Source organism: Enoplosus armatus, chromosome 23 (assembly GCF_043641665.1).
Source record: "Enoplosus armatus isolate fEnoArm2 chromosome 23, fEnoArm2.hap1, whole genome shotgun sequence".
Classification (NCBI taxonomy): domain Eukaryota; kingdom Metazoa; phylum Chordata; class Actinopteri; order Centrarchiformes; family Enoplosidae; genus Enoplosus; species Enoplosus armatus.
In genome coordinates, this window is record NC_092202.1 from 10897382 (window position 1) to 10921740 (window position 24359).

At 43.0% G+C, this 24359-nt stretch overlaps 1 protein-coding gene across 1 annotated transcript; it reads left to right on the top strand.

Annotated features, from left to right (window-relative positions):
- The first annotated feature begins 67 nt into the window (after positions 1 to 67).
- LOC139306025 (transmembrane protein 151A) lies at positions 68 to 11373 on the top strand. Its single transcript, XM_070929985.1, has 6 exons — positions 68 to 136; positions 7482 to 7820; positions 8750 to 8884; positions 9244 to 9383; positions 9479 to 9518; positions 10129 to 11373. Exons 1-6 carry the CDS (start codon positions 68 to 70, stop codon positions 11371 to 11373), a joined length of 1968 nt encoding a protein of 655 aa, XP_070786086.1.
- The last annotated feature ends 12986 nt before the right edge of the window (positions 11374 to 24359 follow it).

The window sequence follows — 24359 nt, forward strand, 5'->3', positions numbered from 1 at the left end:
CGGACGTTACCGGGGTGGGAGCTGCCTGTGCCCGGTTCTAAGGAAGGAAGGAGTGGCAAGAGGGAAAATGCAGACGGAGGAGGAGACGGCCACCGCAGAAGAGCCCATTTTGGAGGAAGGGTCAGGACGAGAGCAGGTAAGGAAGGACATTTTCTGTATTTGTTCTGTCTCCCTTTACGCGGTTGTTTATGCGTAGATAGAAAGAGTCCACTTAGCGTAAAGTTGCGCATAATTTTCCCCTACAAGAACCACCTTGTATTTTTGTCATTGCTGGTCGTTCCCAAACAACCCGTCATTTCTACATCATGCACCACATACTGGAGAATGTGTCGACTTCTGGTCTTTCATTGACAACAAATATCTTTGCTGTTGTTAACGCGAAGAAGTCACGTTTTCCCTCTCAAGCCCTTCAAATCTTGTGCAAGAGCAAGGACACGGAACAGGACCTTGGGTCTAATATGAATGGAGGTAAACAGAGAGGGGAGGGAACTAACTGCCTGTCTAGAAATAAAGCCACACTAGTGATGCGATACGTCTGTCAAAGCTGCATGATGTGATATTCCTGGGAGAGATGGTCTTTTTCAGTATAGTAAAACATGTCCATCAACCAGCTGACACCACTGAAATATACTAGAGGGTGACATCACAGTTTAGCCACACACCCACCTTTCAGCCAAAATTACTCTTTACTCATTCCTGACATAATTTGCATGGTGGGAATAACATCCCCAAGCAGTATACTTTATACTACTTTATACTTTATTTTCACCAAACAGGGGTTTACCATTTATAATAACAGGATATAACCACTCAGCAGTGTGTTTTCTTTTATGTTTGGCAAACTTCTTAATAAAATACCAGCCTCCTCAGCAGATGTCCTTAAACACACCTCCCCAACACTACATCTACTATACGTCCTCTGAAGGCCTCCTCTGTTTCCTGATCCATTATAATGAAAGTCCTTACTCAGGGAAATGGCATCTTGTCCAGAGGTTTATGTTTACACTTACAGTACGAAGCCATGAATCTGACTCCCTGTTTGAAAGACCTTGCTGCCCCGCCAGCATACTCACTCACACACACACACACACACACACACACACACACACACCTTTAACATGTAATCTCTCCTGAGCAATTCAAACACTTCATCTTTGTAATTACAACCCAAGAGAAATAGAGTAGGCTATGCATGACAAAACATTACGTCAGTCAGTTGCCAGGAATAAAATAACCATGGATAACTAAGGATGTGGCGGTCTATACTCTCAAAGGAAAGGCAGAGTTGTGTATGTGTGTAGTGTAATGGTATATAAGGAAGGGGCTATACTGCTAAGGAGGAAGTTACCAATTTCTATAGCAGATGAGTTTAGTTAGATTGAGATGAAAGGTGGGGTGTGTTGCGATGTAAGTACCAGTGGCGATGGGTTGGTGTCACACAGCAGTACGTACCTGTTCTGTTGGCTAGGAACTTCACTTCATCATTTAATGTCAGCTTTAGGGCTGCAACTAACTATTATTTTCATTGTATTTTAATCAGACTATTATTATTATTATTTATTATTTGATGAATTTCTTGTCTATGAAATGTCAAATGCCCATCACAATTTCCCTGAGCTGCAAAAAGCAGCAAATCCTCACTTGAAAATTTGGAACCAGCGAAACAGGCTTTCACCTAATTCCACCACTCCCCTCTGTCTTTATCCCTGGCTGCAGTGCAGACAGTGCAATGTAACGCAATGAATTCACTCTTCATCTGTTCTCTGTCTCCATTACTCTCTCTCATCTTCCCCTCCTGGTCTCCTTCCTGTTTTAGATTTGCCTGTCGTGGAGTATATAGCGTCATCATCCTGTCTCTCTCTCCTTGACTCTCCCTCTCTCAAACATTCACACACTCATATCTCGCTTAACTTTATTCAGTCTCTGGCTCACATGCATGTACTCTCTACAGATGAAGTAGAGCCACATAATGATTCTCAATGATTCTAACGTGTTTCTATTAGCAGAGAGGTCTGTTGCGACATGTGAGAGAGAGGGAGAGAGAGCCATGAGTGACATCATGAAGGTTAAGTTTCATGAAAGATGAAAGAAATGTATCCAACCCATGTTGTAACAGAAACCTCATGCTTGTACTGAAAAAAGAGACACCTTCTGTTGTGCAGAAATGTCTCATTTAAAGATTAGGGCTGGTGTAGTCCCACGTTTTACATATTTGTGACTCGTTTTGATTTACATCTTCAGTAGGAACAAATGGGCTCGGGCAGACGAGTCCTTTAAAGACGATGGAGATAGTCAAAAGCACATGTAGTGCTTTTCTAGTTTTTTTGCCGTGGTTGCAGCACCGCAGGGTAACACAAAATGCATGCAATCTCTACTGTATATGCAATATGACAAAAATTCTAGCTATAAACAGCCAAAAAAATATAGATGTAATTGCTAAACAGGAGAAGGTGATAGAGACATAGAACATTTAGGCACAGGAGAATATGACCAAATAATATTAAAAGCTAACACAATTGTTCATTACATTGAATTTAAACTTAATTTCCACCTGCCACTGATAAAATAGGAGATTGCACTTTTGTTGCAGTGTCAAATGGATACTTATCCAAAAGTAACATTTAAGATCAGTTTGAGATTTGGTTTATTTTCTTATACTAATTCAATTTAGCTCCTAATCCTAGCTCTTGATTTTCTTTCACTTGCTCTTATGGTACTGTTTTTGTCATGACATGTAAATGGGATATGAGAATTGACTCAACAGTGAGGCTTCTTTGCCATATCTTGGCAAATCAAGACCGTACAGATGGACAATAGAATAGCAGATTATGCTTTTGGTACTTTATTCCACTGTGAAAACTTTTTTATCCACCATTGGCATCTACTGTAATGTAACTGGCATAAATTCAAGGTGGCGTGTAGGCTGACTGCTGCTTTCAGTGATATTTCATTTATAAATAGGTGATCCACACCTCTACCCGCTGATAATTGTTGTTGGTGGATAATTAGTCTCCATTGAACACACTCTAAAACAAATAATTTGTAACAGAGGAATTATGTTCTTAGCACAGTGAGCGTATGATGACACATTTTATTTCCTGACAAACCAAGTGCTAAGGATTTATTTGTTGTGGCAGCATTGGTAATAGAAACCTGACATCCTAAATGACTCTCTCCAGTTGTGTAGAAATGACACATCATTTTTAACAGTGTGCTTTAGGCTTCAACAGCACTTTTTCCCTGTCCTCACTTCCTCACTTCATTTGCCACCCACATGCTAGGATTGCTAATTATAGCTGCTCCAGTCACACCTAACCAGCTGAATCAGTATGAGCAGAGACACAGTGGGAGAGGGAGCAATACACGTTCTCTACTAGACACCTTAATGCGAAAAAAAACAACTTCTCTGCCCCGTACTCCAATGTCGAATATTTGGTTTATTAGAAAGTGTTTGTGTGTAGGTAAGATGGGAGGAAGGATAAAATATGGATGGGAAAGTAGCACATCTCATTTACTCACACACTATCACTGTCTCATCAAAAGTCCATATTATTAGCTTTGCGTAGGTAGTACAGTAGACAAAACGTAGCCTAGCTAGTTATGAGAGATTCAGGTTTGTGAGCCAGTCAAACTATATATGTGGCAGAATTGCACAGTTACAGCGTTATATAGCAGCAAATGCTGCAAGACCAGATTAAAGAACAATGATTGAATTTAGATACATTTACTGGCTGAAGCAAATCCTATTAATGAAAGAGCCCTGTCAGTTGCCGTTTCAGTAGAGGCAGGAAATAACTACAGTACAGTATGCACAGGATCTTCAAAATCCAAGCAATGTTCTGAAACGCTTCTTTGAAAACAATACTGTGTGATACGTGTCCAAAAACAACCTGTGATTCATGTCAGCTATGTGGGCTCTTCTTCAGACAGCTGTCTCTAGTGACTGTGGATGCTGAGGAATATATATAGAGACAATATGTCAAAGTATCAGTGTTTTCAGCCCAGCAACATTTCATTAGGTAAGGATGTGTTTTATGCAAATTTGGGTGCTGAATTTAAGTCATTGATGAAACATTAATGAGGGATTTGTTATGTAAGGACCACGCTGTATCAGCCCTCTTCACAAGAGCTTGCAAGAAGGCTGGTCCAAACTTTCAGGATGAAAAAAAAAATAAGAAAGCTGACACCCTCCAGACTTGGCTGTATAGATTTCTTTTCATAATGATTTCAAGGAGAGCGAGCTTTGCCTTTGATCTGTTACAGCTTGACACAAGAGCCAAGGCTCAAGAGAGGCAGCTGAAACAGAGAGAGGATCATGACACAACCAAAAAGCTGCAGAGTTCTGCTCCAGGAGCGGAAACTACTTATTCGGCCCAAAGTACATCCCCATTGGTCACTCATCAAAGCTTGACTGGCACACATTATTTCAGATGATGATCCCTGTTGATGCTTCAAAAATCGTTTACTTTGTCACACATCTTGCACTAATTGAGAATAATTTGGGATTGCTATTGGCACCAATACTGATCTTATTAGGTGGATCGGGTATTGGCCGTGAAATGACCAATCCACAGTAAATACAATTTCTTTGTCTGTGCCGTTAAGAATGATAAGGAATTCTGTGCTTTTGTTATCAGTTTAATTCATTCGGTCAGAGCCGGCTGCCAATGTTTATGCTGTATGCGTGCATTGTTACCGGTTGTTGAACTTCCATCCTCTATAGGCTAATATAGCTCATATCTAGCAAAGTCCCATTAGTGTAAACTGCCAGCATCAACATCGGAAAAACAGTTTACACAGGACTGTAAGCCCACTAGTTCTGCTAGAAATGGGCACTGCTAGCACTGCTTCTAAAACAAGCTCATTTAGTTGTAAAAGCCTGTAACTAGTCAACGTCCAGTTACTTGTGTAAAAAAAGCATCACCTGGCTCTTTTAGCAGGTCTGGTCTGCGGGAAAGAGAACTGCTCATTCTGACAAATACTTATTGGTGTAAGTGCATACAGGAATAATTTGACTCCTGTCTTGGGGCTGATTTTCCTCTCACCAGACACACACCAGCTGCAGAGACTTGATGAAACTGTTATCCAGGACCCACGCAGGTTATTCATTTTTTATTGCTAGAATATTCTCATTTTTGACAACATTTATCCGCAGAAGGTAAGAGGAAAAGGACGGTGAGATGAGATGAACAGACAGAGGGAGGGCAGGGGAAGAACAAGAAGGATGGATTTTGGCGGTGGAGTTCCCTGGAGAGAGGTGGTCTGTTGCTGCTGCCATCTCTTTAGTCTCTCCCCCACTCTTTCTCTCTCATTGCTTCTCTTTCAAACTTGCATTCATGAAAAGTTCATGATCATCTCTCTCACGCTCCTCAGCCCCTCTCTCCCTCTCTCTACGTTACACTTTTAGTCCAATCAATCCACTTAGAGACAGACTTTCAGAAAGGATGTAACGGAGGAGACGATGGGGGTGAGGACGGAGGGGAGGAGGGACTTAGGTTGGGATTGGAGAGTAAATGCTTAGGAGGTGGGAGGGAAGATTCAGGGAAGGAGAAAAAAAGATTACATAAGGGAAGGAAGGAGGATGTGGAGAGAGAAGGCAGACAGAAAGCAAACAATATGATATTGAATTGCCAATGATCACTTTCCTTCCTTTTTAAAGGATCTAACCTATGTTTGGATCCCTAAGTGTGCAGTTGGATGTTTTTACAGAGAGATGATGGACTGGTGGAGTGTAGGTGCCCTTCACTTTGCCTTTCACTACTTGCCCTTGACGTGTAGTTGTAGTAAAAAAAAAATTAAAGGCAGTGTGTGTGTGTGTGTGTGTGTGTGTGTTACAGCCAGCCAAATATGCGAGTGGATAGCAAATTGTGGCCGCACTGAAGGAGTGAAAGATAAAGAGAGAGAGAGAGAGAGGTGGGGGGGTGGTGGTCCTGATGTGCTGACAGGACAGGCAGACTTGGCCGAGAGAAGGAGAGGACACTAGTGTCAACCCATCTTTTTCTGTCATCTCTTTTGCCTTGTCGCATTCATCACGTGGCAGAGGATAACAACATGGAGAGAGGCACACACACACACCTTAACACACATGAAACAGTGCAGGTGTGCAGTAACGGTGTTTCCCCCTCTCTGCGTATGTTTCTGTGACATACAACATACTTAACACACAAGCTTTTATTCTCCCTGCCCTCTATCCCTCCCTCATTCACACACAAATTGTAGCAGCAGTGATACGCTGCTGATGTCGGAGTGGAGTCAGTTTGCTGGAGAACAGTCTAGAAGCATCGTTCTCGTCTAAATTATTCACATACTCTCCGCTGTCTGCATTACAATGCTGAGAACGTGCGTGCTGGCGTGTGCATGGATAGAGAGAGAAGAGGGGCACATTAGAGCATCTTTGTCTGGGTATCTAATGCATATGTGTGTGTGTGTGTGTGTGTGTTTGAGTGCATATAATATGATGTCTTCTCAGTGCAAGTTAGGTTGTGTCCACTTAGAGAGAGGCATAAACAGTGTGTGTGTGTGTGTGTGTGTGTGTGTGTGTGTGTGTGTCTAATATGCAGCACTTATCCTGTAAAAGGGCAAGGGGTGGTATAATGCATTCCTTTGGTCAAGACCTCAGCTTATACACTTGCTCTGGAATAGGACACTGTTTACCAAACAGGAAGATTGTGATTATTAAAAAGTCACGGGGGGGGGGGGGGGGTCAGCACTCAAATATGTGATTTGACTTTGAGCTAAATGTTAACATCAGCATGCTCACAGTGACAATGACAACATGCTGATGTTAGCTAGGTGTAATGTTTACCACCTTAGTTTGTTGTGTTAGCATGCTAACATTTGCTAAATACAGCTGAGGATGATGCTTTAGTGTTTGCAGGTGTTTGATCATAAACCAAAGTATTGGAAAAATTGAAATTGTGCCCTAACAATGGCACTAGGGGAATGTCAGGATCACCTGTGGGGCACGTGATTATATGTGCCACATTTCATTCTATTTCACCCTATAGCTAGAGGAGGGGATCACCAAAGCTATTAGGACCATGAAGGTCTGTGCAAAATTTTACGGCTGTCCATCAGTGGTTGCTGAGATACTTCATTCTGGACCAAACGGGTAGACTGACCCACATTTCCATCCCTAGGGCCACACCGCTATTGTGTCTAAAATGTGACGTTGAGATTGGTGCAGCAGAGACAGAGATACCCTTTTTTAGTAGTATGGGTCAAGCACTGGATCCTGCAATACCCATAATGCAACTCAGTAGTTTCTTTGGTTAGACTCTCTCTGCCTGGTGATCACCCACATTCTTCAAACTCTATGCCCCCACTTTGTATCGCAGGCTGTCTGTTAAAGGTTTGTTGTCTCCAAGCCCAAGCTGAGTAATTTTTCCATGTGGGCTCAGTGTTTGGTCAGCAGCACCTTAACTTCTGGTCTCTCCTCTTCTTCCCTTTCACTCTCCTCTCCTCTCTCTCTGTCCCCACAGCAACGGCCAGTCCAGCAGTCTCTGGCCTCCTCCCTGTGTCGGGAGTCCCATTGGAAGTGCCTCCTCCTGACCCTGCTCATGTACGGCTGCTTTGCCACGCTGGCCTGGTGTGCCCTCTGTCGTGTACCCGTTCTCGGACCCTCCTCCATACCTCTTGGTTCTGACGACGATGCCACCTCGGCGGCCTACTATAATGACATCCTGCACTTGGAGAGTCCGTGCTCCAGCGGCTACGTCTACATCCCCCTGGCTTTCCTGGCCATGCTGTATGTGGTTTACTTGGTGGAGTGTTGGCACTGCTTCTCCAAGACGGCAATGTTGGCTCATGCTGAATTCCAGGTATGTGTGAAAACCAGTTTTAGCATTGAACTTCAGCATTCAGCAAAGGGGTCTAGCTGCAGTCTACTGCTGCAATAGGAGTCTAGCAGTAGGTCTATGACCTTGAGCTACACAGCAGAATCTGTTTACTCACTGAAAGTTGTTCAGTGTGGTAGTGTCAGCAAAATGCCTATAATAAAGAGGTTCAATAAATAAAATGATGCTGTAGTAAACGTCTGCACAGACAGTTGCTGTTCAGGAGATATACAGGATAATTAGAACCCTAAACAGTCCTTGGTTTCAAGCTGTTTTTGACACTTTAACATTTCACGAGAGAGAGAGAGAACACTGTTTTACTCTCAATTTCCTACTTGAGTGAGGGGAAAAATAATACTTGCCCACTCATATGGAAATGAGCTAACCTGGGGGCATCAGTCTATCTTTTGTCTATTCTGGTCTGCTCTGTCTATTATCTGGAATTCAAGGAGCACATTGCTCCAAAAGAAATGTGCTTATTGTTCATCTTAGCAATCTGCCACTGTCAAATTTGTTTTATTTATTTATTTTTACGTTAGTCCAGACTGTCAGGGGACACATATCCTGTGATTAAGACAGCTCTAAATAGAGAATTAAAAAACAAATCATAACACCATGAACAAACCCTGACAGGGCCTGGCTTACACCAGATTGCACAGACTTAACTCTGCTGTATGCAAACAATAGGAGCTTAATTGTTTGTTTCTGCTTGTGCCGCCATTGCAACAACTGCTCAGGCAATGTTACACATATTTTAGACAGTTCATCCTCATTTTTAACGGGTTTGTTTTGAAGGAAATCTTTACTAAAGTGGCTACAGAATACATATTTTTCAAATAATCAACATGGAAAATCACATTCAAATGTATTAATTGAATTAATTGATTTGATCATTCCTTTATTCTTTGATGCAGGAAGTGTACGAGCGTGTGCAGAGACTTCAGCAGGCCACACCCTGCATTTGGTGGAAGGCCATCAGCTATCACTACGTGAGGAGGACCAGACAGGTGACGAGATACCGCAACGGAGACGCTTATACGACCACACAGGTGAGGGGAACTCTTCTTAACACACATACCTACACTTTCTCTTGCGTTCACTCGTTTCTTTTAATTTTGTTAATAGCTACACTGTAACACTTAAGTTGCAATTTTGTAAACTTTAAATATAACTGCTATGCAAATCTTAATTTCTCCTATAGTGAAATATTGCGGGGCTGTGTGCTAACAGCTGTGTGCAGTAAGAAACATATTCTATTTAGTCTCCATGCTTTATTGGTGCTGAAACATATATGAAGGTTAAAATGTCTTCCCAATAACTTGATTCTTCCTTTCTCAAACTTCCCATCTTCTCTCCTTCCTCCTCTCCCATTCCCCCTCCATCTATGCCCTGCTCCTTCCTTCCTCAGGTGTACCATGAGCGGGTGAACACACATGCCTCCAGTTCAGAGTTTGACTACGCCCGCTATGGCGTCAAAGATGTATCAAAGGAGCTGCTGGACCTGCAGCTGCACCCTGCTGTTCGCCTCCGTTTCACAAAGTGTTTCAGGTCAGACACCCACCACTAACTACAGCTGACATGGTGGAAGTTGATTGTTATTTTGGAGTGTAAACATGTTATTAACAACTTTTTCTGCTCTTTAGCTTCTCCAGTGCACGTGCTGAAGCTGCCTACCTCACCCAGGTAAGATGTGGTTAAAAAAAACACAGCATATTTAATATAGTTAATGCTGTTCTACTCTTACGAGGGCTGCAGGAAAAATTAAGGACAAATATCCAACCCAAGTTTCCAGAGCATAGGTGTTATCTTCCAATTGATCGGTGGCTAATCCCCGCTTAGTTACAGGTGCTACGCCTGTCAAGCTTTCCACATACACTACACATTATAAACTGCATAGTTTATAATGATGACGAAGGCTGATTTATCACTCAAATTTATTAGGAATTTTTTGAAACAATCTATTCTTGCTTTCAACCAGCAACCATTGATTTTGCTGAAATGACAATGAATAATTCAGCTAACATTAGCGGTCTCCAGCTGACTTTTTAATGTATGAGAACTCCGTAAAAGGGTCCTTAAGGTTGCACTTGATGTCAGGCAAAAAGTTAGCCTCCTCACCAGCTGATGATCCACGTAGAACACATAAAGAATTAGCATTGTCCAGGTCCGGCTTCCACCCTGTGGGGAAATAAAACACACTGGATGTGCTAGTTGTGAATGGCACCTTTTTTTACTTAAACAGTGTTGATTCATACATAGCTAATGTGTTCTATTCTCTTTCTGTTATTCAAAGCGAGCACGCTTCTTCGGGGAAAACGAGGGGCTTGACGACTACATGGAGGCCAGGGAGGGCATGCACCTGAAGAACGTGGATTTCCGCGAACACATCCTGGCGTTCCCCGATCCTGCTCACCAGCCGTGGTTTGCTAGGCACAGGGTGTTCTGGCTGGCTTCTGCTTTCCTCTTGTCGTGGCCACTGCGGGTCGTGTCAGAGTATCGCACAGCATATGTCCACTACCATGTGGAGAAGCTGTTTGGGGAGGAAGAGGATAGCGGCGGAGGAGGTGGTGGAGGTGGAAGAGGGGATGGGGTTGAAGGAGGGACTGAGAATGGAATCCACCCCGGAGGAATTGGGATTGGAATTGGTCTAAATGGGACCAGTTACAGGGCCATCTCTCGGGTCAACACGGTGGACATGACAGAATTGGAGTGGCACATTCGCTGTAACCAACAGATGGTCCCGAGCTACTCTGAAGCTCTCCTTATGGACATGGACACAAGTGGGGGGACAAACCCTACCGCCTCTACGCCCATCTCTGGGCCTCCATCCACCACCCCCAGCCAGGGGCCCAACCCACCTCCTCTAGCTCTGCCTGTTGTGTTCAACTCGGCTTACCTCCTCCAGAGCTGCCCCCGATGCCGGAGGACCACGTCGAGTTCCAGTCTTCCCTCCAGGCTAAGGGCCCCGATGGGAACGACAGCCCTCCTGAACGCTACCGTGGCAGGGATCAGAGCAGCGGGGCAGGGAGGTGGGGGTATAGGAGGAAGGTTGGTGCTCAGTCGGAGCGGATTCTCTCTAGGGAGACTTGGAGGAGGGCGCCCGAACAGCCTGTTTCATTCAAGAAGCATGGGAGGAGGGCTGGGAGGAAGTAGGGAAGATGGAGGAGGAGGAGGTGGGGGAGGAGGGGGAAGTGGTGGAGGAGGAGGAGGAGGAGGAGGCGGCGGCGGCGGCGGAGGTGGAGGATTCCTTGGGTTAGGTTCAAGACAGGACAACGAGGAGACCAGGGGAGTGCTAGAAGGAGAGGGGGATGACGATGAGGAAGAGGAGCAGGAGGAGGAGGTGAGAAGAAGGGAAGATAGGGGAAGAGGAGGCAGAGAGAGGGATGAAGAAGCAGAGCAAGACAGTGCAGGGGGAAGCGAGGGCAGGGAGGGTGACGGGGGAGGGAGGGAGCGTCCTCCATCCTACCAGGACGCATTCTTCTTTCCCGTCCTCATTATACACGGAGAGGAGAGCTGCCACGCTGGAGACGACATGTGACGATGAGAAAAATAAACACATGAGGAGCAAGAAGGCATGGGCAGAGGCCGAGGGAGATGAAAGAACGCACTGGATGAGGGAAAATGAGAGATGATACGAGAACAGACTGAGGTTGAAATAAAAGAGTTGGTCGCTGGCATACCAGCCACAGAGATAAGAAAGGATTCAGTCAGGAGCAGAAGAGGTAAGAACAGCTGAGTTACAGAGGAAAGAGGGGAAAAGTGGGAGAGGTGGCGAACAGACGCAGTACATACTGTAAAACGACAGGAAAACACACTGGTTCAGAAGAAGATGAGAGCTGATAGGGAGTGCAGCGGCAAGATAACATGAGCGAAGGCAAGAAAAGCCTTGCAGTCGTACACTTTGCTGCACAGAGATTGTGAGAGAGATCGGATACTTGGTAAGACTGAAAACTGAGGAAAGTTTATTTCCAGATATATCTATGCAAGAACAGGAGTGGGAGGAGTAACAAGTCTAAAGATAGCAGACTGGAGAGCAGTGGAGAGACTCCAAACCAGCTGAGTGGTAGTGTGTTCTTTTTTCAGATAGACACAAGTGGGGGAAATACAGGGTATTTTGAATGCTTCAAGCTTCGGTTTTGCTAAAGTCAAAATACATAGACAATATATGGCTCATTTAAAGAATGAAATGCAGAAAGAGGAAATAATTCCTAAATATTTCAGGTGAGGGAGGAACCGGATGAGATCACAAAGGATTACAAAATGTGATGTAGAGAAATAGCAGAAGAGAAACAGTGATATGCTTTTGGCAAGGTAAAAGGGAAAAAAAAGGGGGGGTTATGGAAGGAGAGTAGAGGAGTATTGGAGTGCAGCACAGCAACAATAGACGAAGAGAAGAAATAGAATACAAAATTAACCGAATTATCAAAAAGATCAACTCAAGAGGAGGAGAAAAAAAAAAGATACAGTACAAAACACCCTCTGAGCAGCTATCCTATCTCTGGATCTGACCAGGAAATCCAAACAACATTCAAATAGTTCCCCAAGTAACTTTTTCAAACTGGTCTTTATGACGAGATTTACCGTCCAACTTCGCACAGCATCTGGCTTGCAACCGTAACACTTCAATAAAAGAGGATGACCATTGATTTCCTCCCTGTCTTGTCGTTGCCGTCTTACTCCTCACTTCACCATTAGCCTCCCCACCACTCTCCATCCATTACTGATATGGAGCCCGTAGAAAAAAAGAACTCCATAAAAAGAGGGAGCGATTGCTTCCTCTGCTCGGCTCCACCCTGCTCCTTTTTTCTCATGCTCCCATCTGCTCTCCTCCCTCCATTTCGTCGCCTCCTCCATACTCCTTCCTTCCTCACCCACCTCTGCTCTGAAAACCATAAGTCACAAGTGCAGAGGTGTCATTCTCAGCAACACACGACTGGTTAGGTGCAACATTGCTTTTTTGCAATTAGCACAAGTTGTATTCGGAAGTAAAGTGAGAGCTTGATGTACCAAAATAGATTCCGCATCCATCATTAACTTCCCCTCCTCTTTTCTCTCTTCTGCTCCTCCCTTTCCTCTTTTTTAAAGTGGTGGTTATGCGATACACCTCTCTGCTCCTGGAAATGCTGAGATCAGATTTCATCTCGGCTCACTCCACAAATCACGTCTCCTCTAGGCGGAGGTCTTATAAACCAGATATTTCCCACTTATCGTTTTTTTATGACCTCCCACTGTATATTTTCAAAGAAACAGAATGAACAAATTGATCAGTGAATGAACCCAATGCGACCTGCGAAAATTGGCCTCTAAAGATATTGAAAGTTGTGATTTTTCACACAGTAAAATGTTGGCTAAAGTGAAATGGTTCATTTCCACCAGTTATGCCTGTGTAGTTGTGCTCCAGTTTTAAACATTTGTACCCAAAGATAGAGCTGCGCAATGTGAAGAAAACAATTACAATAACCAGTAAACCTTCCTCCAATATCAATATACTATATATCACAAAAAGCTGTATGTGTTTAAGCATGAAAAATCTCCTCTTTATCTCATTTATGTCCATAATATTGGACTGCATGGGAAGTAAAACTTGAGCTGTTGGGCTCAGCTGGCATTCTCACCGTAAAAAAAGAATTTACACTATTAAAATAAAACCAACTACATGATCGCAGTGATCATTAACGCCCAGCCCTGTCGTTTGGCCAGATTGTGCCACGCTGCTGCCTCCTCCTCTTGAAGAATCACCTGCAAATAAGTAACAGCGCTCTCACTATAGAGATGCATGTCACTCGATAACAGCTAGAGTGCAGGAGCTACTAATAGCTATGTAGCAAATATGCCATTGCCAGAAAAGCAGTGATCCATGATCAATCAACACAAATTCAGATATTTTAGACACGTGTAGACAAGGGCACGGACAGGAATCCACAGGGGTTGACTCTCTGTCCTACTTCCTGAGAATGTTTTCATGGAAAATCAGCCCAGGGAGAGGCAATTGGCACAGACAACACAACCATCAGTGCTTCGATGCATATATTTTACAAAGCACACTAAATCTGCTACAGTAGCAAGAAGCAATTAGAGTAGTTAGATGAACATTTCTTAACCCTTCCCTTCATAGTGCCCTTCAAAGGTCACTTCAGCCACTCTGTGATGTTGGAAGGGTCTCCCTCGTTCTCTATCTGCTTACTTCGGACATGATACTGCAAAGCACACTGACAGAGTGAGAGAAGTCTCTTACGTGGGGAGTTTCCTGAAAATAGAGCAAAAAAAAAAAAACGATGCTTGATGCATTTCATAAATGATAGAGATAGTGGACGCGTTAATGAACATACACACAAATATGGATACCATAACAACAAGCACCCAACCCGGATTCAGCAGAGAGACGGCGGGGGTGTGTGTGTGTGTGTGTGGGGGGGGGGTTCTTTCAATGAAACTTTCTGGAAAGATAAAGTAGAACATGAGTGCTGACCTGGTTTGGTGTACGGGACACACACACTCACGCTCTGACACACATTCAAACACACTGATTCTGGCTCTTCTGTAGCTTTGGGGGACATCAAGCTGAACTGGGCACAAGGAAACAAATGGAAACTGACGGAGAAAGTAAACAAGGACAAGTGTTTCTATACGACTGGACGACTGGAAAATGACAAAGACTTGCCTGAACATCCACTGGACGGAAGACAGAGTGAAAATGTGAGATTCAAAGACAATTATTTTTACAGCTATTTATTATAATCTCAGTCTCTTGACTTGTGGATCAAATTGTCTCCATTAATGTCCCTTAACAAAAAGAAGCACTAAAAAGCACTGACCACACTTCTGTGTCCATTTGATTTAACTGCAAGACGTTGCTTTCACTAATTTCTAATCACAATTTGTTGTTTTGTTTACTTGTGATAACATGGCTCGGGAGGTTCTGACCAGTATGTCATTTGGATCATGACGCCAGTTGGCCACTTCAATTTGAAACCACAAGACGTGAGCTCCAATTTACAATCGGATTGCTGTCACATTTCTATCGAGATACTTTGCCACCAAACGTGACAAAACAAGAAAATACACTTCAGTCTGTAATTTGCTACTTTTATATCATCTGCATACTTGAGTAGACATTATTTCAGGTTGTTTAAGTGATGTCTAAAATCCAAATGCCTTTGTGAGCCTCAGAAATGTCTCATGTCGCAGCAGATTTTTTTATTTTCGTTTTTATTTTTGTAAAACAGACGATGCTCTTGGCTTCCCAATGAGCTTGGGTCGGTGTTTATGTATTATTTATTTATTTATTTTAAACAGACAAGTGTATTCACTCATATGTGTTGTGACAGGATATTTATATGGTGTTTTATTATCTCAAGAGTGTGTCAAAAGTGTGTCCTCAGCCGCTTCAGGTGTGCCAAGAGAACTTTGTGCCCATGATGTCTTACACGAACACACACACTCGTGCGCTTGCATGTTTAGTCACAGCAGTAAAGCAGCCATTATAACAGCTTCTTTTAGACTAGAGTGACATTAATCCAGTACCCATGATAGCAAACATGCACACACTGAAAGCATGGGACTGTCCTGCTACGTTGCCTTTGTGCCCAACGTTGCCAACTCTTTTGCTCAGGATTTCAGTTAATGCTGCGTTCCTGTGTCAACACACATAGACATCCATTAACATGCCAAAGCAAAAAAAAGAAAAAAGAAAAAAAAGCATCACAGAGAAAATGCCTGTGCTTACACACATGCACATAGACACTGGCAGCTGGTACAGGTGGCTGCACCATGTACAGGAGTGTGATCTGCGCTGGTGGACTGTGCTACAGCACCAAACATTTCCATGAGGTGACAGAAGGGTGGATTTACTTGGGAGCAAAAGTAATAGATGCCTTTCAAGATCTTTTATTGGCAGTTTAGTTTGTTACACATTTTTGTTGTTTATCTTGTACACTGACTGAATGGCTGAGGTGCAGCTCGTGTGTAAATCCACCCAGAATGTGTGTAATACTTTGTGATGTGTTTGGTTAAACCTAGCAAGCTGGGTTTTTGTCCACTAGGTGGCAGCAAAGCCTTATATATTGCAACAACACAGAGATGTGTGGTGCTGCATTTAGAGGGGGAACCAACGGTGAATCAGACAGGGTAGAAAACTGCTGCAGGCCTGCTCTCTGCGGATTGAGACTTGAGCATGTTTCACTTCTGCACACGGCCCGGTCAGTGATGTCAAACCAGGTCATTAGTCTTCGGCATCACTGATAGAGGTCTGGGCAGAGGTGCAACAAACCTGAACGTTTAAACCTCCAGAGAGCAGTGCAGTCCTATGTGATTGTGCATTTGTCTTCTAAGCCTCCACTGATCTTATTATTTTACTTTTAACTGTGACTGAATGTGTTACAAAGCAATATTTCCCATATCCCTGCTTTGTGGCCGGACTTGTATATGTTGCTAAGCAGCTTTCTGAACTTATAACCACAAGCAATGGGAGCTTCAGTCATTGAAATGACAGCACTGTTAGATAAAGACATTTTGTGACTGAGCCTCCATTTCCACTGTGTAACTCATATTTGCTCTAAATGACACAAACAGCAAATAAAACGAGAGAGAGGAAGGCAGTTTGGTTTGTGATCAAAGACCACTCTATAATACACATTTTCTTGTGCCCGAAGTTATCCCACATGAGTTTTTTTTTTGTTTTGCGTGAGCACAAAACCGCCTTTTTTTTTTACCAACATCATCACTTGACTGTCTTATAAACTGCTCTTGCAATTATGACCGATGTATTGTTGTCAATACTGTTACTGTTTCTCTTGTGGTCATGGGACGAGTCGAGTAGTCATACCAAGTTTGTCAAACACTGTAAAAAAAACATGTTTGGAATTGGTTTGACTTGAAATCACATGAATTCCAGCTGCATTTTCAGTTTTCGTTTTTCAGAAACACTTGGTTAGTCTAATGTGGATACTACAAACTATCAGGTAACAAATACATGTAATAGACATGTGCAATCCACTGGCTGTGTTTTACGCACCCTTACTGTTCCACTATTGACATTGGACTATACATAAAAAGTCAAATTGCAGTTTCCACAGACTTAACAGAATTCATGGTATTTTTTTGACCTCTGACCTTAAAACACTTTAATGTGAATTTATGTGCATTCTCCCTGAGAACTAAAAACGGGAAAAAAAAGATCAGAATTTTTTGCTGCTCTTTTATCAATGAACAATGTCAGTTTTCCAGTGTGCAAAAACTGTATTGTACCTGTACTGAGCCTTGTATCTGCGCGATACAGTGTCGCCGCCCGTTGTTTTTGCACTGGAATAATGAGCAGCTGAGCCGCATAATCCTCGATGCAGCAACACGTCACCACATTTAGGCAGTGGTCCGTTGTCCTCAACTGGACGCAAAAGACAACAGAAAAAAGCACCAAAGTGATGACTGTGTGTAAAAACTCAAACGCTGATAATCACATCATTATATATGGACAGTCTAAGGCAATAAGTTAGTGTCAGTATAGTTAGCCTGTGTCTGGGTCGAGGCTAATTTCATGATCAGGGTCAGATTATAGTCGGGGTCAGGATTGAATATGCTTCCTTTAATACGTTCTGTGTCACCTGATTGTTGACGAGTATCATCATTGGACAATGAAGCTATAAAAAGCTATATACATGTAATATTCTGACCCAGCTTGTCAATGCAGCAGGAGCCCCGCTCTCAGTTCCAACCTCAGACGAGATGGTCACGTCACATGACATTTCTGGACACTCATTTTCTTTCTTGCTAACTATTTAATGCCGCTGGATTACCTGTGAGCTGTCGAACAAATGAATTGTTAACCACAATGTAGTTGTTAATGTACATGCAGCCTCTATGGAGTTAAAACAATAATGTCACATAGGATGCATTATTGTCTGACACAGTGACGTGTGAAGCCGGGAGTGGGCTTTTCTGTTCAAGCACCGTCGAGCAAAATGTCCTCAGTATTTAAGCTAATTAACATGTAACTGATAATAAGATTGTCAATATCACACCAGATTATGGCTGTTGTCACCGGCCTGTCTAAGACAATGTAATTATTTCATTTGAGTGGATGGTGACAGTGAAGGTAATGGAGCTGGTGGCAATAACACTGTTAACTGATGCGATCCTGGCGATGATGATGACAATTAATTATCATGGAAGATACAAATAAAGTCAATCTGCTTGGTATACCAGGGTTTGGTCTTCGTGGGGTTTTTTAAGATATTATTGGGTACAAATAATATTATATCATTCTTACAATAGATTCTCTTTTTTTTGTTTATCTGATCTCTCCGGCTCTTTTAAAAAATGTCATTAGCATCCTAGTTTTAATTTGTCTTATATAACAATGAAGGATACGATAGAGTTGCATTGTGGAAAGCGACTTTATAGTAGGGCCCAAAAGTCAGGATATGGTGCACTGATGTTGACCATTCTTGCTCCAATCTCTCTCTTGCATGTCTGACAAGTTTATGGAAGTATATTTCGAAATCATTGGGGGCGCCCCTTTAAGAGAAACTATTTCCTGTAGTTCATTTTTCATGTTTTATTAGGCAGCACAAAATAAGGTGAGGTTCCACATTACCAGTAGTGTGCAATCAGTGTTGGTAATTTTGGGTGTCTCATATATTGTTGAGCATCAATCTCAGCTTGGCCTACTGCACATACAGTATTCATGACGGTTATTACAATTTCTGTGCCATTCACAGGCTGAGTATGACAGGCTGTAATATACATTATTCATGGTTATGCAATGGCATGTCTGCAGTTGTGTTTCTCTCTCTGGATGGGCTTTTTCCTGCATATGGAGGGAGCCCTTCCATCATGTTAAACTGATTTGACATGGATTGTGTCTTCCCACACAAGCTTCTCTGTGTTTGCCTCCTTATCTTCCACATAGATTTGCTCACACTACTGAGAACGGTAACTCAGGAGGGCGAGGAGTTCAAAGCACCATTCTGCTGTATTTACAGCATCTGTTTGTCTCCAGTACTGTACATCCGAGCTCTTCCTGTCAGGCTTTTGTCATCTGATTTACACTCTATAGGTATTGGCAGCAGAGTGCTTCCATCAAAGGCTTATGTCAGCTCAGTTATGTAGAGAGTCAGGAGGTAGAACATGTCACTAGATTTTGCTCATCCCGCGGGACTGCCTACGAGCTACACACGCCTGTTTTCATCTGCCTTTTCATAACAATAATCAAACAACAAATACACGGTGTTACATGTTTATTGAAGAAGGAGTTGAGCCTTGGATCAATACACATCAGGCACAATTTGTTTCAGACTTTGCATCCTCTGTAAACCAAACTTCATGTCCAATTTTCTGCTGCTATACAGGACTGTTACAGGGAAACTAGTGGCTGCATCCGATCTCACAGTGCGGGCTTGTACTGTCGGTTAGACACCAGAGGGCAGCAGAGCGTTTGCATCGTAACACTGCTTGTTTCTTGGTCTAGGTGTTCAGTACATGAGGTGAATTTAAAGCCCCCCCCCCCTCTTCATTCAAAAATGTGTTTACTTTTTGTTTCTTCACATGGATGCTGGACCTTCACCGTGCAGAATAATGTGCAGAGTTTGACCCTGCAGGTCTGTTTTCTCACTTCCCTGTGCCCACATTAAATCTGAGTTTAAAGTGCATACGAGCAGGATTTTGTCACATCACAAGTGGTTAACTTACACAAGTGCAAGGGTGGAATGTAACTAAGTACATTTACTTAAGTACAAATTGGAGGTGCTTGTACTTTACTTGAGTATTTTCTTTTCATGACACTTTCTACTTCTCCACTTCATTTCAGAGGGCAATATAGTAGTTTTTACTTGACTACAATTATCTGACAGCTTTAGTCACTACTTACTTAAAATGTGGTGTTTTGTTCGAAACAAAATGACCCAACAGTATATACAGTACAGCTGAAACAGTCAGTCGATTAGCCGATTGACAGAAAATCAATTGGCAACTATTTTGAGAAATCCAAATTCAAGACGTTTTTACATTCACGCAAGAGTAATAATAATTGAATGATATAATAAATAATAGTATAACAGTCAGGGGACATTTTTCTGCATTGACTGCTTTTAATTTTAATACTTTAAGTCAATTTTCCTGATTATGCTTATATACTTTTACTTAAGTAACATTTTCCATCCAAGACTTTGACTTGTAACAGTGTTTTTACAGTGCGGTACTAATACTTTTACAGGGTCGGAATACTTCCTCCACCACTGCAGCGTGTGATGTGGAAACTTCTTCCACATCACGTACGCCGAGTATGGACTTTTCGCTTCGGTAGGAAACATCTTGCATTTAGCATTTAAACGTCTGAAATGAAACTCATTTGCATATTCACAGAGATTCTGGATTTTTCAAAGAGGGAGAAGAAGTGGATGTGCTTTGGAGAATTTGTGAGTAGTTTATTGAATTTCTTGTTGTGAATAAGTCAAATATCAAATATCACACAAATTAGGATTCAAAGCGGAGTGATTTTATATGTCTTAAAACATGTCTGGAGGGGAACTTCAAGTAGTTTGGTACTATAAAGCCCTTAATTATGTTCTAGTAGTAAAATATGTGTTTTATGAGTTTTCCTGCGGCAGATAAACCTTCACTGGATTGATGTGTTTTCAGGCCACAGCTGGACCAGAAACACATGCGGCTCATACAGTGTGTAATCAGTAAGTAGTTGGAGTGCTCACATATGTGTGCCCTCTGGTTCCTGTTGGTACTGGTCCTGGAGTCAACTGTTAAATACGTATGAAGTAATTCATTTGAGCAGACTAGGCTCCCTGATTGGCTACAACAGTGTCAGAACTGTCTTCCTGTCCTCCAACATGGCAGTGCTGGCACTGATATCTGTGTCTGTATGCAGACGTGCATCAGCTGCCGGTTGTTGACAGTCTTCCTGATGCTTGATGTTCCTCCACAGATCTGGCTTTGTTGTCTCTGCCTCGCTGAGCTCCTGGCTGCACCTGCGGCTGTTTGCCCAGCAATCTTCTCCTGGACTGAGAGGAGCGGCGGGGGGAGGAAACAGAGGAAACCCGTTTACTGTTGGAAACAGGTGAAGGTAAAAAGCTTAAAAGGGGATTGGATGTGGAGGCACAGAATACTAGTGACGAAAGGCACGTTTTCCAGACATAATTCTACTGATTTATTGTAATGTGCTGGCAATTTGCAGCAGCCTGTCCAATTTTGTAAAATGTTAGTAGACAGAGCAGCTACTGGCATACATTTACAGTCTAATCAGCATTTAAATGGAGATAAGTTTCTCTACTTACAAATGAAACTTGATGATGTGTTGGTGTTTTGTTCTGACCAGCTAAGACTCCCCTGGTGACCACTTGGTGGCACAGTAGTTCCACAGCTTTAAACAAAACCACTTGTACTCAGTTTCAATCAAATCTAAGACAAAAACCCGAGAAAATCACCGGAGCCCCACATCAAGGCTACAGCTCTTGATTTCTCAGAAATACCCAAAAGACAAAACGGATTAGCAGACATTTGGAAAAGTTTATTTGAATGAAGCTCGCTTATAATTGGTAAAAATTAAGCCCCGTTTTTACAGGACCGGATCCATAACAGCTCAGTGAGTGAGTGTGTGTGTGTGTGTCAAAATCTCACCTACTGTGTCCTCTGTGAATAATGCAATTTATAGAATTTGGCAGGGGGGATCAGGATGTATGTCTGAAATTTATAGCGCAGAGCCTGAGAGGGTAAAGGACTTCCAATGGAAATAGGAATTAATTGCATTGAATCTCTCGGTGGTGAATGTTAAGCAGAGGATTTAGAGTTTGGGGAATGTTCTTCACTTTCCAGAGGGGGGCTTTCAACTTTGGTGGAAAAAAAAGTAATTGACACTGAAATTTAAAGCCATTTTGGAAATACAGTCAAACTGATTTCCAGACACTGTTGGGGATCCATTTTTCCTTTCTTTACCCTGAACTTTTCTCCACAGCTTCCTCAGCACAAAAAGCATTCAAAGCTTTCACAAGGTAGCAGCGGCGTTAGTCTGGAGTCGCAGAGAAGCAGTCCATTTTGGAAAGATGAGAGAGTAAGAGACGAGCAGGGGGCAATGGAGAGGAAAAAAGAGGTTGGATGGAGAATAGTATGTTTAGCTTCGCACACAGACTGGTGGCAGCAGCAGCAGCCTGCTGTGGAGTCTCGCTGAGTGGGGCAGAAGCCAGTGGAGCGAAGGATGAGGTGGAAGGAAGGAGGGAAGGAGTGGAAAAAGTGAGATACACATAACAAATCTGAAGTGACATAACTGGACATGCTTCGGCTCGCCCCAAAATAACACACTGATCTCTCCCTCCTTTCTATCCCATCTGTCGCTCGCTATATTTTGCTCCTCCGGTTTGCTTACAAGCATTTTCTTTTTACCTCTTGAACCCCGCCTCCAACCTCACCCCTCTTGTTTTTCTCACCGCCATGCCTGTCTTCCTCCGAAAGTTCTTTACCTCTTTCTCTCTCCTCTCCCTCGGTGGTGGTACTACCCCCCAATTCACTCCTCTCCCCCCTCCCTTCTCCCCTCTCCATTCCTCCCGCAGGCCCCCCCGGTCTACCTCTCCTCTCCGTCTAATAATAGCCATAATGTGTTATGAGTATGCAGTCTGCCTCGCTCGCAGCAGCTCTGCACTCCACTCTCCATCCATCCATCCCTCCTTCTCTCTCTCCTGCAGCTGGTGGGCTGTTTTTCTCGCCCCCCCCTCCACCTCCCACTTCCCTTTCTCACATTTCTCCTTCCCCCTCTCTTTCCATATGATCTTTGTCTTCGCTCTTGGTGTTATCTCATCCCCTTCCCCTTCATTTCCTCTCCATTCCTTCTCCCTCCCGTTTCCCGTATGCACCATGGACATGGTGTGTGAACATGTGGTCTTCTTCACTCCTCCCACTCTTTGGCGTCTTTTGCCTCCCCCACTCCTTCATCCCGATTCCTCGTCTCCTCTTCTCTGTTTGCTTTCCTGCTTTGAGTGGGCTGGCTCTCGTAGCTGTGCGAGTATGTGGTCCTCAACTCCCCACCGCACCTCTATCACTTTTTTTTCTCTCTTCTATTCTCTCTCTGTCGTTTGGACTCCATCACACATGCCTCCCCTCTGTGTGCACCCCCCCCTTTCTTTTGTGCATTCCTGCATGAGTGTACTCTGCAGGCTGTGTGCCTTTTCCCCTTATTTTCCTCCCTCGTTCTTACTGTCTCTCTCTCTCTCACAACTTTGCAAACCTGTCTCATTATATTTCTGTATGTGCTGTGTTTGTGTCGATGCATGTATCTGCTGATGTGTGCATCTTCTTTTGGAAGTGTGTGTGTGTGTTTGTGTGCACATTTACCTCGACAACTTGCCTGTCTGGTTTTGTGTTTAAAAAGCTTTACATCGCAGCTCTCCTTCCATTACACAACACTGAGAAATACACACACACACACACACACACACACACGAAGGCAGACACAAAGATGAAAGCAGATACATTTTCTGGTTAAATTCTCAGTGTTACCGTGTGAACCTCATTACTGCACCCAAGTAGAATATGAAAGAGCAGAACAACGGGTAGGGAGGCTGGATGTCTTCCTTTTCACACAATTAGACAGGCATGCAGACAGACAGATGGGCCCTCAGACACAGACGTGCTGTGACAGACTTGACAGACCCGAACCCCAAAATAAAGTAAGACACGGGATTGAAGCTACTGCCTGTGACCCAATCTCATATCTTTATTTTGTTACTTGTTTGGTAAACTGTGAGCTGCAGAATGTGCGCCACTCATCAATGGATGGTTGAGTTACTATCAAAGCGTTTATTTATATTTCATGTAAGAAGATGTTTTTCAAGGAGGATATTCGCACATCCAACTGTCTCAGTTGCAGGTGCGTTGGAAAGACTTCAGTCAAGACTGAAGTGGTACTTTGCACCACTTAATGTACGAAGATCACAGAAGACAACATGTCTTAGGCAACAGTACCTCCTGACATTTTGGAGATGCAGGTCAAGCACTAAGAAAGCAGACTATTTATTCAAATGAACACAGTTGTACTGAAATTGGTCAAATGAGGAGTTACCGAATTTGCACAATAAACTAATTAGAGGCTGTAAAAAGTGGTTGACAGACAAATGAATCTTTAATTACACCCCAATGGAACCCTGCCTTACAATTTATGCTGATTATGGATAAGCACAATTGAGCTGACCTTGATTCAACAATTCAGAATATTCATCGCAATGTTTTAGTTTTATTTTTGATCTCAATTTAGTTCCACGAATTAATACACTGAAAATGATCTATTATCCTATGAAAACAACAACTGGAGCTAGAAATTATAGAGACAATATTATGAAGAACGCAAAATGCTTCTTGGCTCTAATAAACATTTTCAGCACACTCCGAGAACTTTGGGACAGAAATATAAAATGTAGCGCAGTTCACGCGCTAGTTCAGAGGGACACGTGACATACTCTCCGCTCTGTAACTAACTATCCAACGCACCCTGTGACGTGGGGCGGGTCATTTAAATAACCACGCACACTCGTG